The following is an 18595-nucleotide window of genomic DNA, read 5'->3' as shown; positions in this document are numbered from 1 at the left end:
AGTCACCTTTAAAAAAGCAGCCCTCATGCCTAAGTAGTTAATAAAAAGTTGCCCTGGGTAAAAAGTCATGTGTTTTTCAATAGGGTATTAGAAGTTCTTGTGGTTTCTGAAGAAGCTTTTTTCCCATTTTTCCAAGCAAGGTGTCTGATCCCATTGTCTTCAATGATGCTTTGTCTGACTAAAATCTATGGTTAACAGAGTTGGTTCACCATACAGTTGGACACATGCAGTTGAGCAGCAACACGGTCTACCTTTTCATCATACAGGTGGAAAGACTCTCACAATAAAGTGAAAAATTTCTTAAAATACTTAGTCATGCAACTTCCATCAGACTGATACAAATCAGCCGGTTAACACTCTATTTTCAAGAATAATAAATACATTTAGAAACTGAAGCCCTTGAGTTAGAAACAAAGACATAATGCGGCTTCTCTTGTCTGTTCTGCTCTTTGATAACAGTCACAATCTCTTTAGACTGCTGGTATATTTACAAGATTCAAACCAGCCAACTGGTGACTTTACAGTAACAAGTAAGATTCCCATTTATTTAATTAAGTAACACCCAGCACCACCACTATTATAAACTCTAGTAAGCATCTCTGCATAGCCATGAATATCTAAATACCTTTTGAAAACCAGACCAAGGTTCTCAGGAATGCTTAGAAAGACATTCAGAATAGAGTAATATAGACAGACTATCCAAATCCCACAGCCAGGAACACAAATCACTAAATAGCTAGGGTCAAATTCCCCTTTGCTCAGAGGGCCTGCAGCAGTTTGCATCGCTTAGCCTCGTTCAAGTCCTCAAAACGGAGCTCACATTAAAATATATTAAATGGCTGCAAGGCAAATTAATACAATCGAGGTCACATAAGGAACACAGCTGCCAAATAAGGTAGTTCCTTGTCCATGAAGTATTTTCCCATGAATTACAAACTTTTGGTACAGCAGGGTGAATTTTTAACAGTACACTAACCACAGAAAACTCTTATCTCCAATAGCATCGTCAAAATGCATCTTAAAGACCATTTAAGCTTTAGGTTTGCATAATTTGTTTGGGTTTTTTAAAGCAGAGTGCATGCAAATTGCTTGCAGCACTTCTATTTGGGGGATTATTTCAACAGCCTATTCTTGGGTAGCCGACTTGTAATGTTTCAACGTGCGAGCAGAAGGATCAGTAGCTTTAACCCATCTTGGCATCCAGTAGTGGGGCAGCCAGTTGCTTCGCCCTGAGTAGTGCTTTTCAAAGATCTGGCGGTAGTAATAACTTTCTTTCGTTTTAGGAGGATTGAAAGGGTATTTCTCTGCTGCCTTTTCCAGTAGAAGGTCATCAACCTATAGACATAAGCAAAACTCAAGTTAAGCTGCAAATACATTCAACTTTTACAAGTCAATTTGCCGCAAGTTAAAGACATACAAGGATTCACCAACCACTGAATGCTCATAGGTTTTTAAAAAAAAAACCAAAAAACGTCTATTCTAGAGGCAGAGGTTTCTGACAGGCGAATTTTTGTCATAGGCTCCCTTGACCTTTATGAATACATAACTTTATTTCCAGTGCTGTTAATATTACTCTCTGCATTATATGTGAAGCCCACTCCTCTTTGCGTTACAATCACCTTTGTTAGTAAGGTCACAAAAACTTCTTTCCTATCCTTCTCTTTGCTGTGAATCAACCGGAACAACTTAAAGCAGTCTTTTTGCCATGTAAGTGGCTTCCTGGGTTTTTTTTCAGCTCCCAGAGAGCTGTTGACTCTGCTTGTGTAACCAAGCTCTTAGCAACAAAAGACCTGGGATGCAGAAGCAAAGACACCTGCAGTTGCTAAGTTGGCTAAGAAAGGGAGGATGAATAGCTGCACCAGTTGAGGCAATTTCTAAAGCAGCTAGCTTCCACTGCCAACATGCTGTCTAACTCCTCACAGCCATGAAATAAATTTGCCCCTGCTACACCAACACAGGCTCAGTACAGGCAGCACAACACTGTCACCTGATCCAACTACTTTCTTGCCTGTGGATCTAGAGAAAGAAAATGGGAAACAAGCAGTTGGTGGTAGGGCAGACAAGCACCCGTGCACAGGCCAGACTACACTTATTTCTGTAGAACAGAGCTCTGGTGAAAAGTGGGTGTTATTCCTTCCTCTCCATGATTAAACTACCTCTGCACACAAGAGATGACTATCCTTTGTCCAAAGCCAAAATGCTGTAAGTCTTCATCGGCTAGCAATGCAAGCAGAGGCTTTAAAAAGCAAAAGGGCTTAGCTAGGCATGGCTGGGAAAAATGAATGACAAACAAGAAAGGACATTATAAAGTCATTATGCTGTTATTCAGCTGCAGAGTAAGTTCATACAAGTGCCTTCAGCTGAAGCAGCTGCTTTGCATGTAACCCTGAAATTGTGTTTGCCGACACACAATCTAATTTGCAGTCCAGATACTTAAATGATGTTCATTTCCTTACACAGTCATTTCTGTCAGGCTCTAGCATTTCTTTGTATCTAGGATCTCAAATGCCTTTAACCAACTCAGATAGCTAGAAGGCTGTTGATTAAAGTTTATCTTGCTCATTCCACCATGAAGCTCAAGTTACTGTCATACACAGATTTATTCCCCCAACTAAGTGTGTGAGCTGCCTCCCCTTGGCAGCCATATCTAACACACTTAAACGTGAAAGAAAGAAAAAAAAAAAAGTGGTATTGTACCTGTTGATCAATATAGTCCTGAAGAATAGAAAACCAGGATTTCTTTATTGATGCTATACCATCACTGAAAGCTTCTTTGGGTCTCCAGAGTATTTCCTTGGGAAGCAAGTTGGAATCTTCAAAGGACTGTCTTAAAAGGTATTTTTCAATTCCATTCTGTTTGCAGAACAACAAACAATGTCGTGAATCTCGGGAACTGAAGCACAAAGATCTGGTTTTAAACACTTAAGAAATGGTTTCCTTTCAGAAGGTCTGGTGAGAAAAGGGTTCCCAGTAGTCCAACAATCCAGCAAAATATTTAAGAGCATGCTTGACTTTGGGTAGAGGACTTAACCATTGAATTCAGGAATTTGGTCATGCTTAGAACACCTATCAGTGAATTTGTAAGCTCACACTTGGGTCCAACCCTAGTTTTACATACCTTTGGGATTCGCAGTTCTGCTGGTAGAGATAAATAATAAGAAGTAAACCGATGATCCAAAAATGGAACTCTCAGTTCAAGACTAAATAGGGGAAATAAATAGAAAAGATAGTGAATTAATCCAACAAGTCTACTTACAAATGCCGTAACAGTTAAGCCTTCCCTGTCTTTCACATAAAGACAAGGTTTTCTGCTTTTACTTAGAAGAAATTTCACTTGCATATTCATGACTAATTGCATGTAATTCATCAATTTAGAAAGGTAAGTATATGGTCAGCACAGATTAAATAAAGGTCTCGATGATTTATGATGCCATCTGCTGGACAGCTGCTAGTACAATGAATTTAAAGACTACAGCCTGCAGGATTTGCAACAACCGTTGTTCCACGTAAGCAAAGACACATTGAAAAAAAATCCTGTTGCCCCCAGAGAACTACCAAGTTGCTCACTGGGATTTGCATCAGGATTTGTAAAGATGTCACAGAACCAAGCAAGGATTTCTGCTGTCATTTCTGAAATCCACATTTGTTTGTGTTTTCAAGAAACAACGAAAAGGAGCCCGCGTGGACACCATTAAGCTATTGGCTACTGATCCTGCAGCATTTGCACAGCAAGTTCTCTCCTACACCAGTGGCAGGTATGCACATACGAAGTCTTCCTGCTTACATTCTCTTATGCATACCATGGCTTCTAAGGACACTGAGGGCAACAAATAAAATTACAGTAACTGTGTCTTCAGTAGGAAGAAACCCTCTCAGTGTGTTTTCTCAAGAGACATTATGCTGCCCAGCTTCAAAGTCAAATAGAGATGTTATACGGCATTCTCGTAATTTCATTGTCTCTGTAGCTTCTCCTCTGATAAAAAGCTTCAACTGCTTCAGGTAATACCCACCTTACCAAAAAAAAAAGCATCATCATTCAGCAATCAAGTACTTAGGCTCGGTTTCCACATATACTGACAAGACTTGCATTGCAAGTCTTTCCCTACAGTTATTTTTTTCTCACTGATAAAGGTACTTTCATCCTTTCTCCCATCATTTCCTCTCTACTCTTAATTCCTCTCCCTTTTCTCCATAAATCTGAACACCTTAAATTCAGTTTTAATTTATTAACACAAGGGTACTTTCTTCCTAGCAGTGCTGTGAAGCTGACCCCACTTCTCTTCAAGAAATGGCAACTCTCCAAAGAAGAGTGGCCAGAGTGTGATATTAAACAGCCTTGAATATGCGGCCAAACTTTTCAGCACAAAACAAAGTATAAGGCAAATGGCAGGTCTCCTGCACCCTGTCCATCTTTTATTTAGAAAAGAAACATAAGGAGGTTATAAAAACCTGGGCAAGTTATTTTGTGACAGGATCAATATACAACACAAGTTTCCTGATCGGTAAGTGGTTTGCTTTGCTAAAAGTACCATCTTTTTCTCATCTATAGCCAGCTTCCCAACAATATTCTTTTAATTCATGTATTTCTTTAGTAAAATAATGCTATTTTCTGCAGTGTACAATTTGGTGATTCTTTAAGGTATCAGTCACACAGACTGTATCCTAAGATCTCTTTATTACAGTCAGCTACCCGAGTCAATGCACATACTTTTCTCTTTCAGTATGTTTTTCAATTCTTCATATGCATGCTGATTATCAGATTCAAGATTCCTCTTTGTCTAAACATCAAAAAACCCAAACTCAAATACAACTTTGCCTTCCTTCCTTAACTCTGTGTATTTGTATTTCTAATTCACTGCTTCTATAAAGACCAGTACAATCCCAGACAAAAGATATTTCCTGCATCAGTTGGCAGCACAGTGGGCTCTACAATCACAGAAGACCGGATTAAATTTTGCAGTGTGGTTTGCTGTTGCTCAAATTCCTTCAGGCTACAACTTCAATTTTAAAATCATAGAATCATTTAGGTTGGAAAAGACCTTTAAGATCATCGAGTCCAACTGTAAACCTAGCACTGCCAAGTCCACCACTAAACTATGTCCCTAAGCACCACACCTACAGGTCTACACCAGGGATGGTGACTCAACCACTTCCCTGGGCAGCCTGTTCCAATGCCTGACAACCCTTTCAGGGAAGAAATTTTTCCTAATATCCAATCTAAATCTCCCTGGCGCAACTTGAGGCTATTTCCTCTTGTCCTATTGCTTGTTACTTAGGAGAAGAGACTGACACTACCTCGCTACAATCTCCTTTCAGGTAGCTGTAGAGAGTGATGAGGTCTCCCCTGAGCCTCCTTTTCTCCAGGCTAAACAACCCCAGTTCCCTCAGCCGCTCCTCATAAGACTTGTTCTCCAGACCCTTCACCAGCTTCGTTGCCCTTCTTTGGACATGCTCCAGCACCTCAATGTCTTTCTTGTGGTGAGGGGCCCAAAACTGAACACAGTATTCGAGGTGTGGCCTCACCAGTGCCACGTACAGGGGGACAATCACTTCCCTAGTCCTGCTGGCCACACTATTTCTGGCACAGGCAACACAGGTTCACAAAGGGAAAGTCCTGTTTAACTAATTTGATATCCTTCTATGATAAGGTCACTTGCCTAGTGGATGAAGGGAAGGCGGTGGATGTAGTTTTGCTGGATTTTAGTAACGCTTTTGATACTGTCCCTCACAGCATCCTTCTGGACAAGTTGTCCAACTGTGGGATGAGCGTGTTCATGGTGTGCTGGGTGAAGAACTGGCTGAAGGGCAGAGCTCAAAGGGTTGTAGTTAATGGGGCTACATCTGGCTGGTGACTGGTCACCAGCGGTGTTCCTCAGGGTTCAATTCTAGGGCCAGCTGTGTTCAATATATTTATCAATGCGGGAGTTGAATGCACCATTAGCAAGTTTGCTGATTATACCAAACTGGGAGGTGCTGTTGACTCTCTTGAAGGACAAGATGCCTTACAGAGGGATCTAGATAGATTGGAGCATTGGGCTATGATTAGTGGGATGAAATTTAACAAGTCCAAGTGCCGGATTCTGCACCTAGGACAGAGTAATGCCGGGGACAAGTATAAATTGGCAGAGGAGTGGCTTGAGAGCAGCCCTGCAGAAAGGGATCTGGGGGTGCTGGTCGACAGCAGGCTCAGTATGAGTCAGCAGTGTGCCCTGGCAGCCAAGAAGGCAAACCGCATCCTGGGGTGCATCAAACACAGTATAATCAGCCGGCCAAAAGAGGTGATTATCCCACTGTATTCAGTGTTGGTGCAGCCTCACCTTGAGTACTGCGTGCAGTTCTGGGCCCCACAATTTAAGAAGGATGTTCAGGTCCTTGAATGCATCCAGAAGAGAGCAACAAAGCTGGTGAAAGGGCTGGAAGGCATGTCCTATGAGGAGTGGCTAAGGACTTTGGGCTTGTCTGGTTTGGAGGAAAGGAGGCTGAGGGGCAACCTCATTGCTCTCTACAGCTTCCTGAGGAGGGGAAGTGGAGAGGGAGGTGCTGATCTCTTCTCCCTGGTATCCAGTGATAGGATGCGTGGGAATGGTTCAAAGCTACACTGGGGGGGTTTAGACTGGACATTAGGAAGCATTTCTTTACCGAGAGGGTGGTCAAACACTGGAACAGGCTTCCTGGAGAGGTGGTCGATGCCCAAGTGTGTCACTGTTCAAGAGGCATCTGGACAATGCCCTTAATAACATGCTTTAACTTGGTCAGCCCTGAAGTGGTCAGGCAGTTGGACTAAATGATCATTGTAGGTCCCTTCTAACTGAAATAGTCTAGTCTAGTCTAGTCTATTCTGATACAAGCCAGGATGCTATTGGCTTTTTTGGCCACCTGGGCACCCTGCTGGCTCATACTCAGCCGGCTGTAGACCAACACCCCCAGCTCCTTTTCCGACAGGCAGCTTTCCAGCCACTTCCCAGCCTGCAGTGTTGCATGGGGTTGTTGTGACCCAAGTGCAGGACCCGGCACTTAGCCTTGTTGAACCTCATGCAATTGGCCTCGGCCCATCGATCCAGCCTGTCCAGGTCCCTCTGCAGAGCCTTCCGACCCTCGAGCAGATCAACACTCCCACCCAACTGGTGTCGTCTGCAAACTTACTGAGGGTGCACTTGATCCCCTCGTCCAGATCATTGATAAAGATATTAAACAGAACTGGCCCCAGTACTGAGCCCTGGGGAACACCATCTGAACATCTTTTAAATCACACAAGTCCTCAGCATCCAAAAGACTACGTTTTACCCGTGTGCTGCAGTAGTTCTGTCCGCACGAAGTACATCAAACAGGTAGAGCTCCTTCAGAAGCCTCTCGCTCTCTTCTGCAGCTTCTTCGGGAGACGGTGCCTGTAACCAGACATATGCATGTAGCACACAGACACAATACAGCTGCGCTGAGGGAACCATTACTTGCTGTCTGGTGTTTGAGTTGTAATGATCACAGAGTGACCTCAGAACTAGCAAAGACCACATACAAGAAGTAACAGTCTCAGGAATTCTGAAGTTTAAAAAAAGTTTTTCAAGTAATTAAATTGAATCCCTTGGATTTTATGCCACCTCAGGAGAAATTCTCAGCAAATATACAGCTGTGACAACTCTCAAACTTCACACCTTGAAATCTCCATAGAGATCTTCTGTTGAAGGGGAGAACAAGCAGCTCAAGGGCTTTCTGTATAGTGAATATACTTACCTTATGGAAATATATATATCCTTGTGTCAGCTCATCTGATCCTTCTCCTGAAAAAATGACCACACTGTCTGTTTTCTTCCGTATATATTTGGAGACAAGATACATACCTTAAAAAAAAAAAGTATAAAGTTATTAAAATACAGCTACATGTATGATGCTATATACAGCTAGTACAGTTTTAAATTTAGCATTATAGAAGTTTCTCTCCTACACTACTTTCTTCTGTAGCAAACAACTGCAATACACTAAAATAACATCTCATTGTTATTCAAAGCCATCAACAGCCACACAAACTAAGTGCTGCAAATACATCTAAACTGCGTACTTATACTTAGCCCTCAAAATATCAGAAATATGTGTGTCTGTGATCCTGGGAATGCTGGAGGATTCCCATGGGAACACATATAGGAGTTGCTCTGACTCAGTTCGAAACTGAGCACGTAATTCCAGCACAGTCCTGAACAAACCTTCTAGCTTTGGAGAACAAAACTACCAGCAAAAATTGCTGCTTAACTCTCTGCCGTTGTGGGTTGAACTGGATGAAGCCCTTTTTTCAAATTTTTTTTAAAGAATTATTTATTAATCAAAATTATGCCTTCCCCCCATTACATCTTTCCAAACAACATATTTTTATAACAAAAGTATTAGAGATCTAATGCAAAGGATCTAGTTCATTATTTCTTATACTAAGCCACAATCATGAAGAAAAATGACAGATGAAAAGTTGACTTTATTTTTTAAAGAAACACTTCCAATATTTCACAAACACTTTCAATACTTCACATTGCAAAGTCCTATCTTCATGTACCAAATTCTACTCAGGGACCTGGGTTTTCAAAACTGTGTTGCCTATTTGGCTTATTAACTTTTTTACAATGCTTTAAGCTGACACAAGATTAACTGGGTAAAATGTCATAGCTGGCATTACACAGAAGGTCACGTTAGATTAGGGTTTTTCATTCTTATCAGGTTGGCTGCCCTTTGTAAGGAGCTGCTGGTGACTTCCTTAATTTCTCAGAATCAAACATACATTATAAGAAGTCTACCTGGCTTGAGTGCACATGTGTTAGTAGAGGGTGACAAGAAATACTTCACTTTAGTATTAAAATTATGCAAGGAATAGGGTAATCATAACTATTTTGCTATCATAACATTCAGTACCTCGGATAACCTGTAAATTTTCCCCCTTCCTCCAAGGTTCATGCTTATCAGAGCAGAAAACCTAGACCTGTAGATCTAACATTTCTTCTTCATATAATTTTTGTTTTTCATCCCAAAGCTTCAGGAACAGCTCTTGACAATTGTTTTGTTCAGTCGGTGACTTTGAAACTAATAACTGTTTTTGCCTCAGTGTGGTATCGCAGACAAGACTGGGGAGCAGAACTTGGGAGTCCCAGTTCCCAGGTTCTGTGACAGCTAAAGGATCTAGCAGATGACTACATGATTTTGCATAAAATTTTATTTGGGTGATATAAAGCAAAGATTGCTATTAAAAAAATCTTACCAATTGAAGCCCTTACTGTTGTTATATCATAGGTTTCCAAGGAGAAGATAACCTCCTCTATTGCCTGAATTCCCTCTTCGGAATTAAATATTACTTCATGATGTTCACTGCCTATATGTGCTGCCACCTGTTTGTAAAACGTCACAATAACATATTGCTTTTCAATTAAAACATTTTTTAAACATACATTGTGTTTAAAACACACACGCTGAGTGAAAACACCAGCTCCCTTCTGCCACAGTGAGAATTACATGACATTAGGCCAAGAAAAGATAATACTGTAGCAGCCCCTCTGACTTGCAGTGGTACATTCACCAGAGGAAACATAGTCTCCCTAATTACAGTGCTCAATCATGATTACAACAGACCATCCAGCTGCTTGCCCAAAGCATAACAGAATCTGTAGAGGCTCTAAATACTCCGGATATTTGCCCTGAAAAGAAAAAGCAGCTCAAAAGCCATGACAGCCTGGATACCTAAAAGGTACCCCAGATGCCAAACAGTTTGTACAAGGCTCTTAATTCAGTAAACTGACAATTAACTTACAACATTTAACATATATACAAATGCCACAGCATAGGAACTATAGCATGAAGATTTACCCTAAAACTCAGAGGCAGAATTGAGACAACTCCAAAGTACCGACCTTTTGGTAACATTGCAATGGGGGTCTGTCATGAATGTCTTCAAAATGCAAGAGAAAACAGGTAAGGCTCAGTTATCTCTTTTGTAAGATTTAACTAAACAGCAAATGTTGTACTAAATGATCTACTGCAAACTGATTTACATCATAGCAATACATGAATATTCAGTATTACTATTAATACCATACCGTGAAGTTAGCACCATTAATATACACTGTTTAGCATTCAGCAGCTCAGAACAAACTGAAAGCAACGCTTACTGTACCTTCCTGGCAGCCAGTAAGTCGGGGCTGTTTTCCATTCCAATTGCAAAGGTTTGTAATGGATAATTGATGTTGATTTCTTTCATCAGTTTCAGAAGAACAGCTGCAACCAAGCTGGAATCTAAGCCCCCTGCCAACAAAACAAATTATTTGATTAGGTGTTTGACTGGTTTTTTGTTTCCTCTTAAGGACACTGAGTCTAGATAGCGGAATCTCATGAGTGGACTTCAGTTGTAAGCCATGTGAATCAAAGGTACTTCTTGTACAAATGACCATTTACCTCTGCTTAACAAGAGAATCGGGCAACTTTAGTGGAACATCTTCAGTAACAGTTGTTAGTACTTTTGGTCTCAGAAGCATCAGTGGAAATCCTTCTTTAAGATACACAGGAAGTGTTCTGAAAACATTGTACCACTACAGAACATGCCCCTTCTCACCTCTGCTGTAATGGGATTTATTCTCTATTTCAAAACTACTCTCTATCCTCTTCTTACCTACACATTTGATTCTCTACTGACAGAACTATGTATATTGTTTTTTTCTGTTTGTATAAAAAAGAATTAGAGTAAAAGAACAGAACGTTTAGTGTAAGGATTCCACTCTTCCCCAATCATTTTTCGAAAGTGTGTTTCACACACTTTGAGTGGAATTAATTTTTTAACCATCCCTTCAAAGTGAAAAGGTTCACTAGTGACATTCTTTTTTTTTTTTTTTTTTGACTCTTCTTCTTTCTCAGAGGAGGACAGTGGAAGGATTTGAACAGTTTGGAAAACAAACAAAAAATAAAACCAAGAGATGCACAAAGTGCCCAGATGTACTCTAAGGCTCCACCTTCTTATTCTCATGAGCTAGTTCTGTTAATCTTTGACTTGCTGCTCCCCTTTGAAGTACTGAGCAAAACACAGTACCTGTTCTCCCATACCTGCCTGCATTTCTGACAAGCATGAGGCAAAATCCTCTTCTCTTTGTTTCCTATAGTCTGCATGTAGTTTTTCAACTGAGTGCGTTAGCAACCATTCCCACCTTGATCCCCTTTGTGGGCATGCTACCTTGTAAAAAAAAAATCTCCTTCTGTAGAAATTACATGCAGAGTCTGAGAAAAGGAGAGCACAGAAATCAAACTGAGTGCTTAGGATGCGGAAATCAGGGAAATCAAAACCTGAGTTTCCATTGTGAAGTTGCAGAACTCCCTCCGTGATTGGAAACAAAAGCAATTCTCCAACCGTGATGCTCCAAGCATACTCAAAATTGTGAAGCACTGAGATACCCTGGTATTATACCAGCACGGGCACTTAGTTTTGCTACTAATACATTCTGCATGTGCATCTGAGGAGCTGCTGACTACCTTCTAATTTGATATCCGAAATTTGGGTTTTGAACAGGCTTTTTACTGAGGCTGGGATCTTCCAAGTCTGCGTATCTCCCTGTTTCATTTACCTCCCTCCTACTTTTTATGATGCCACAGTAAGGAAATGGTCCAACAGTATCTCCTAGTCAGTTCTCTCTCATTTAAATGCACATTTAATAGGGTTCATGATAAATGAGTGTAATTACTGATATTCAAAGCCAACCATATCCTGGGCTGCATCAAAAGAAGTGTGGCCAGCAGGTCGAGGGAGGTGATTCTGCCCCTCTACTCTGCTCTGGGGAGACCCCACCTGGAGTACTGCGTCCAGCTCTGGAGCCCTCAGCAGAAGAAAGACACAGACCTGTTGGAGCGGGTCCAGAAGAGGGCCACAAAAATGATCAGGGGGATGGAACACCTCTCCTGTGAAGAAAGGCTGAGAGAGTTGGGGTTGTTCAGCCTAGAGAAGAGAAGGCTCCAGGGAGACCTTACTGTGGCCTTTCAATACTTAAAGGGGGCTTATAAGAAAGATAGGGACAGACTTTTTAGTAAGGTCTGTTGCGATAGTACAAGGGGTAATGGTTTTAAACTAAAAGAGGGTAGATTTAGACTAGATATAAGGCAGAAATTTTATTTTTTTTTTTTTTTTTTACGATGAGGATGGTGAGATGCTGGCACAGGTCGCCCAGAGAGGTGGTAGATGCCCCATCCCTGGAAGTGTTCAAGGTCAGGCTGGATGGGGCTCACTCAGCGCACAGTGAATGTAGTAATTACATTTTCTTTTTGAACACCAACCTAAGCATAAATCTTATAAGTTTAAGAACATATTGGGTGATTTTTCAATAAGAGTATTGTTTTTCTTTCTTAGTCAAAAATGGTCAGTGTCTCAACAAGCCAACATCCCATCCCAGAGTAAACTTTAAAAGCGTAAGACTTTCAAGATACTTGTAAACTGGAAAACTTTATCACAAACTAACAAGTCCTCTGTAACTAAAAAGCAAATGAGATTCAGATCACTTCAGGTACATCGCAGCAGAACAGCCGGCATACTTTCCTCTAACTGTTAGATTACGGGTGAAAGAGAGAGAAGACACAAGAATTGTGATTCTTGCTACTTACCTGACAAAAGACAACCAATCCTTCTGTGAGCCATCAAACGTTTTCTAACAGCATTTTCAAACAGAATACGGATGTTGCTTTTCACTGTTTCAAGATCAAAGCCTGTCCAGAAAAGGGGAGGGGGGGGGGGGGAAATCCAAGAAGTGTTACTTAGACTTTGCTGGATTATGCGATTAGGAAAACAAAGATATTTGTCTGAATTTCCTTTGATAATGAGGGCATGCAAGTTCAAACATCTTTGTACATGACTGCCTACAAAAACAATTCTCAATTTCCTACATTATAAAGGTTCTTCCAGTTTTTTTTTAAATGGCACTTTTTTAAACCAATCAATACAAATTTTATATTCAAAGATTGTAATTTTTTCACTTTTTAATCAGAGTAAGTAGCAAATGCTTTGCCGTACTACCTGAAGGCAGAGTTTCCACTGTATCACATGCAGCATGGAGTGGTTCATCTTTATAGCTATGAAATTTTACTAATTCCACTGATGCAACCTTGCCAGAGGGCTTTAAATCCAACACTTCATAATGACCCGGGAGAAACGGTTCCACTTTAGGACATAAGGATGTTGAATGCTTTAAGTTGATAAGTCCTGCAGATAAAATGGGGAAAAAAAGTCAGAGTTTTTAACCTAGGATGGTTACATTAAACCTCACTCAACAGCCTCTGTACTAAAACTATATCCAAATATTTTCTCCAGATCCTAAATTTGGTATTAAAAAAATATCATTTTGAGTCTGAGTCTGCCCTGGCTGGAGCATGATTCCGCTTCTGGCAGGTTGCCCACATAGATCTGAGGCAGATAGCAGAGAAAGGAAGTCAGCAAGTTTTACTAACTGGTAAGTAGCAATTTATTCCTGTGAGCATTAAGAAGAGCACTTATTCTAACTGACTGCATGATGTCCAGGTCAAGGTGTAACATGCTTATGAGAATTCAAATGACAGTTAATAACTGATCTTATGTTTAAAATTAAGTGTACTCAAGCTAACAAGGAGTTTGTAATAAAACTACATCACTGAAGTGATTGCTTAATTGACATTGATTTAGTGATTTCATAACTCATCGGTTCCAGACTGATCTACACCACTGCTAATGAACGCCAAGAATCAGACTTGTAGCCAAACCTCATTTCCATTCCTTTTGTGAAAGAGGATGTTTTGCACCTGCCGGTCACCTGGATGCCCCTTGAGGAACTCCACAAAAGAGATACTGAATTGCTGTTAGAGAGGGACCGGTAATTCACTTTGCTGGTTATAGGACACAGTCCCTAAAATGTTCACTTCCCTTCTTCCTTCCCAAGCAGCAGAGATGGTACAGCTCTTAGTACTACTGTTAGAGGAGTCAACCTACATCGGAGTCTGATAATAAAATTGATATACAGTAAATGGGAGAGACTCAAGTAATCGTGAAAGTCAATTTTAGCCAAAGTGAATTTTGGGCGAAAAAGTCCCTTTTGGCACCATTTGGATTTGTTTATGCAAGTGTCAAAACCAGACATAATTACTTTAAAAAAAAAAAAGTAGTGCACGTGTAATCTCAAAGGAAAAAAATCGTCATCAAATAAAATAAGTGTCACTAGAAAATCACCCAATGCTGCAGGAAATTTCAGCAAGGTTTTAAAGTTCTTGGCTTTTACAAATTAGCAGTTCTCGTGGCATTATTTCGCAGTTCACCATAGAACACCAGGAACAAATTCTAATATACTTAATCATAGCATAAATCTAGCCTAACTCTATAGACTACATTTAACTTTGGGGTAACATAAAATATCTTGGGCTCAATATTGCTATGATTCCAGAACACAAAGAATTATAAAATTAAATAAGCAACTTATTTTAGAGATATTAAGGACAATCAAACATCTTAGAGGTTTACTGTCTGTGGTTTTTGTTTTAATGATGTGTAGTTCTTATACTACTAAATATAGTTCATTTATTACTGAACTTACAGTTCACTTCCTCTTCACACTTAGAAGAAAAGCCTGGCAAAGAAGTTTGTCTCCGACAACAATACCTAAGATTATTTAGGCACTAAACACAACTGGTTTTACCTTTTGCCTCAGAACAGACACCCAAAAATCCATCATCAGTCAGCACCTTAAATAGTGGTCTGACTCCATAGGTATCTCTCGCCAGAAACACTTTTCTGTTGGCAGTGTCCAGAAGGATGAAAGCAAATACACCGTCTAGCATGGATGCTGTTTGTTCTATTCCTCCTCTGTTGTAAAGATGAAGGATAACCTCACCATCCACTAATGTTTGATATTCAAACCCAAACTGCTTCTGCAACTAAGAAAAAATATAAAGAAAAACATGAATAAGCATTTGAAAACATTGACTGCTTATTAACTGAAAAAACAACACCATTCATGTAATTGTTTAATAAGAAAACCAAGGGGTTTTTTGTAAAATCACAGTTAAAAAGTTATAGGAACATTTCTGCCAAAGAAGGAAATTACACTTTTGTATTCAAAATATTATCCAGGATCATCTCTCAGACAATGTAGACTGACTCTGCAGTCTTAAGCAATTCACATTATGGCAAGTTTTCAGGGATACATTTCTATATGAGGATATCAAACTGCACACCCAGGACCCTGGGCTTCAGAAGCACTAGCCTCCCCATCTCCCACAGACAAATGGCAGAAGCAGGCAGCCACTGCTTCTAAAAATCCCACTCAAAATAGGACCAGAAACAAAGACATCATTTTTTTTAGTCTCAAATCACTCGGTGCCACTTTCTTCTCAGATAATAATGACATTTACATAAGCCCCCCACCCCAAAACACATAGACACTGGTAACATGTCTGCAAAGTACTTCAGAAATAAACTTTGATTTACTTATGCAGTCACTGCAATTCCTCAGTGGTTTTTTTATGCACAGAGAATTCCCTTCTGCCTAATCTTCCTCCATTCCTCAAACTAACCTTTTCACTCTGCCTGTGCAGATGGAGTGGGGGAGGAAGAAATTAGCTGTCAGACTTAAGTCAGACCAAATATTCTTCATGTTCTTTTTCAATAAAACACTAAAAAGCCAAGAAACCCCACGAAACCAATGCTTTAGCATTTTAACTTAAATTCTTTGGTTTTAATTGTTATTTATGGGGCAAAGTCTTGGATCAATTTCAGTCAAACAAAATGCCTGTTTCACCAATGATCCTTTCCTTGGTAGGTTTCATCCACAAGCCTGAAAGAAAAATCTCTTTATAAAGAAAGAGGGTACACAATGTAGTGAGAACAACCAAACAAATTCCTGCTGATGGCAATGCAAGCTTTGCATAATTAAATTCCCCTTAGGATTGTGTGCGTTGCACGATTGAGAGTAATTCTTACAGCTTTCAACAGCAGAAAAACCACAATGCAAAACACAGCAAGTATTACAGACTGCTGGTACAATGCATTTTACATGGACTGCAGGGCAAAGCGTATCTCACATTTCAAACAGCCAGATACTTAAAAGACTGGGAAAAAAAATATATCTCCTGCCCATTCAGTCAAATTCCCAATGACGTTACTGATGTTACTGACATCACTGACAGCAGCCTGACTCTGACTTCAAAAATGTGATGTTAGAAGTACTAAGACATCTCAGATTATTCATACGTTTCTGATACTACCACGCTCAGTTTATGATTCATTTTAAGCACTCAGTTTCAGCATGATTCAGAAACAGTCACAATTGTAAGCTGCTTTATACGCCAAATTTGGATGATCTGAATCACTTCCCTTTACAAGTAACACAGGCGGCATTGGACATCTCAGCACAGGGACTGAGCACACAGATGATGTTCAGCAGCAGTATCACACCCATCAGGGACATTCAGACACTTCAGGAAGTAAGTACAGAGTTGCTGCCTGTTTTGTGCCCAAGAGACTTGCTTAGGTGGCTCTCAAAAACCCCACAAAGCATCTGCCTTAAGCTGCAGATACCTAAGGACTTTGGTGGCATACTGGAAACATCTCCCTAGTGCTTGTTGCTTTTACATAAATACATAAGCAAGCATGCTATACATTAATATATTATAAGTGACATCTCCCATCTAGATTAACATGCAGAAATAAAAATGCAATACCCGACGGCTTGGAGAATGACCCCAAATAACTGAAGAGCAGGACAGTCCAAAAGCATCTGCATTATAAAGAGAGGAAAAGGGGAGGAAAAAGGTTTGGAATTCTCCTCCCCAGGAGATAACGAAGAATGCATCTTTATTTTAAACTGATCAAACCTGAAGACATGAATATTTATTGCCCTTCTTGTCAACTAAAAAGTGATTTTTCAGTATTAAAGACTAAGTATGTTACTATCTAAGCCACCACAGATTCAGACCTCAAGATAATTTACTGCCTTTTAAATACTAGCCATTTGATAACTTTTTAAAATATTTCTGATATTCTAATCCACCATGTTTTAAATATTTTCCCCATATCCACAAGTTTTGAAATAAAAAAAAAAAAAAGGAAATGCCATATGATCCATACAACACTCACCTGTTTGAAATTGTAGATTTCTCCATTGTAGCACAGCCACAGATATGGGAATTTCTTCACCCGGATAGGCTGCATGCCATATAACTGATCAACAACCGCGAGGCGGTGGAAACCAAAACAACAGTTGGTGAATCCATTGACGTTCTCAAAACGAAATGCATCAGGACCTCTGTGTGCTATCTTCATGGCACTTAGACACTGGACAGAAAGGCATTCATCGCTCCCAAACAGGGCCCAGATACCGCACATGGTGAGGCTGTTGATCTACCTGAAAGTGGAGAACCTGTTCAATAAAGACGTGAACATTATAAGCAAGAGCTGACACCTAGAAAAGACAGATAACAAATGTAGACTATTAATCGCTTAACTGTCAAGAGGACTGATCAAGAGAACAGCAGACTTTACTAACACAAGGTAAAATCTGGTTTGCCCAGAATATGATAAGCAACCTTTGGCCAGCAAGAAATTAGGCTTAAGTTTACCTTTAGGTACACCAAGGTTGTCTGTGATTTTTTTTTATAGAGCACAAATAGAACAAATTATTACTGGGCACGGGGTATGACCTGTTGAAGTAACATAATCTCAGCAGAAACGTTAACAGTCCTTTCAGTTTGCGGCCTTTCAGTATAAAAAGGGGGCTTATAAGAAAGTCAGAGAGAGGCTTTTTACCAAGACCTGTAGTGACAGGACAAGGGGCAACAGTTTTAAACTGAAAGAGGGTAGGTTTAGACTGGACTTCCCCAGCACTGTGGGTGGCCCAGATGACAAAGAAAGGTGTGGAGGGAGCAATGCTGGTGCCGTGCCGTGCTCCCCTTGGCATGCCTTTTCCAGCCGCAGTGTCCCTGGAGATCTAGGCCTTGTAGCTCTCTGAACCCTAACTAATGGTAGAGGTAGGCTGAGGCTGGGGACCTACAGGTCAAGTGATGGCGCTGGAAAAGGCATGCCAAGGGGAGCGCGGCACCTTTCTCATCTGGGCAAGTGATGGCGCTGGGGAGCTCAGCCTCAGCACATGGAGCCGGCCTTTCCCTCCAGCGGGGGCGGCTTCCGGGTGCCCCGCGGTCGCCGGGGCTCTTCTAACAGGCGATGGCAGGCGCCCGGGGCAGCTTCCCTCCGCGCCCGCTACCCGCCCTGGGCCCCCCTCCACACGGCCGCTCCTTGTTCCGGCGGCTGCAGCGCACCACGGGCCCGCCGCCCCCTCGCTCATAAGCCGGGGCAAGGCGCGGAGGCACCGCACGGCGGGCGCCGGGAGGAGCGGCGTGAGGCCGGGTCCTGCGGGGGGGGCTCGCCCTGGAGGCCGCCCGGCGCGGCTGCGCTCGGCCCGCGAGCCTTGCGATGTCCCCCGGCCGGCCCTGCCCAGCGCAACCCCGCGGCCCAGAAGCCGCCGCCCGCCCGGGGGCCTTACCCCGTCCTGGCCGCCGGCGCAGGGAGAGCCGCCGTCCTTGCCGCGACGGGTGATGAAGAAGGCGGCTCCCGCCGGTCGCGGCTCCTCCCCCGCTTGCT

The 18595-nt window shown here is 41.4% G+C and overlaps 1 protein-coding gene across 1 annotated transcript; it reads right to left on the bottom strand.

Annotated features, from left to right (window-relative positions):
• Positions 1-513: 513 nt before the first annotated feature.
• ASNS (asparagine synthetase (glutamine-hydrolyzing)) lies at positions 514-18595 on the bottom strand. The gene is made up of 12 exons (XM_076331461.1): positions 18498-18595; positions 17096-17378; positions 14658-14895; positions 13013-13198; positions 12604-12705; positions 10142-10269; positions 9233-9359; positions 7729-7835; positions 7285-7385; positions 3119-3200; positions 2698-2853; positions 514-1335 (listed from the first exon to the last, which is right to left on the bottom strand). The coding sequence occupies exons 2-12, from the start codon at positions 17342-17344 to the stop codon at positions 1126-1128; spliced, it is 1686 nt and encodes a 561-aa protein (XP_076187576.1). The 5' UTR covers positions 17345-17378; positions 18498-18595; the 3' UTR covers positions 514-1125.

The sequence above is a fragment of the Aptenodytes patagonicus genome, chromosome 2 (assembly GCF_965638725.1).
Source record: "Aptenodytes patagonicus chromosome 2, bAptPat1.pri.cur, whole genome shotgun sequence".
Lineage (NCBI taxonomy): Eukaryota > Metazoa > Chordata > Aves > Sphenisciformes > Spheniscidae > Aptenodytes > Aptenodytes patagonicus.
This window is presented reverse-complemented; position numbering and strand designations above follow the sequence as displayed.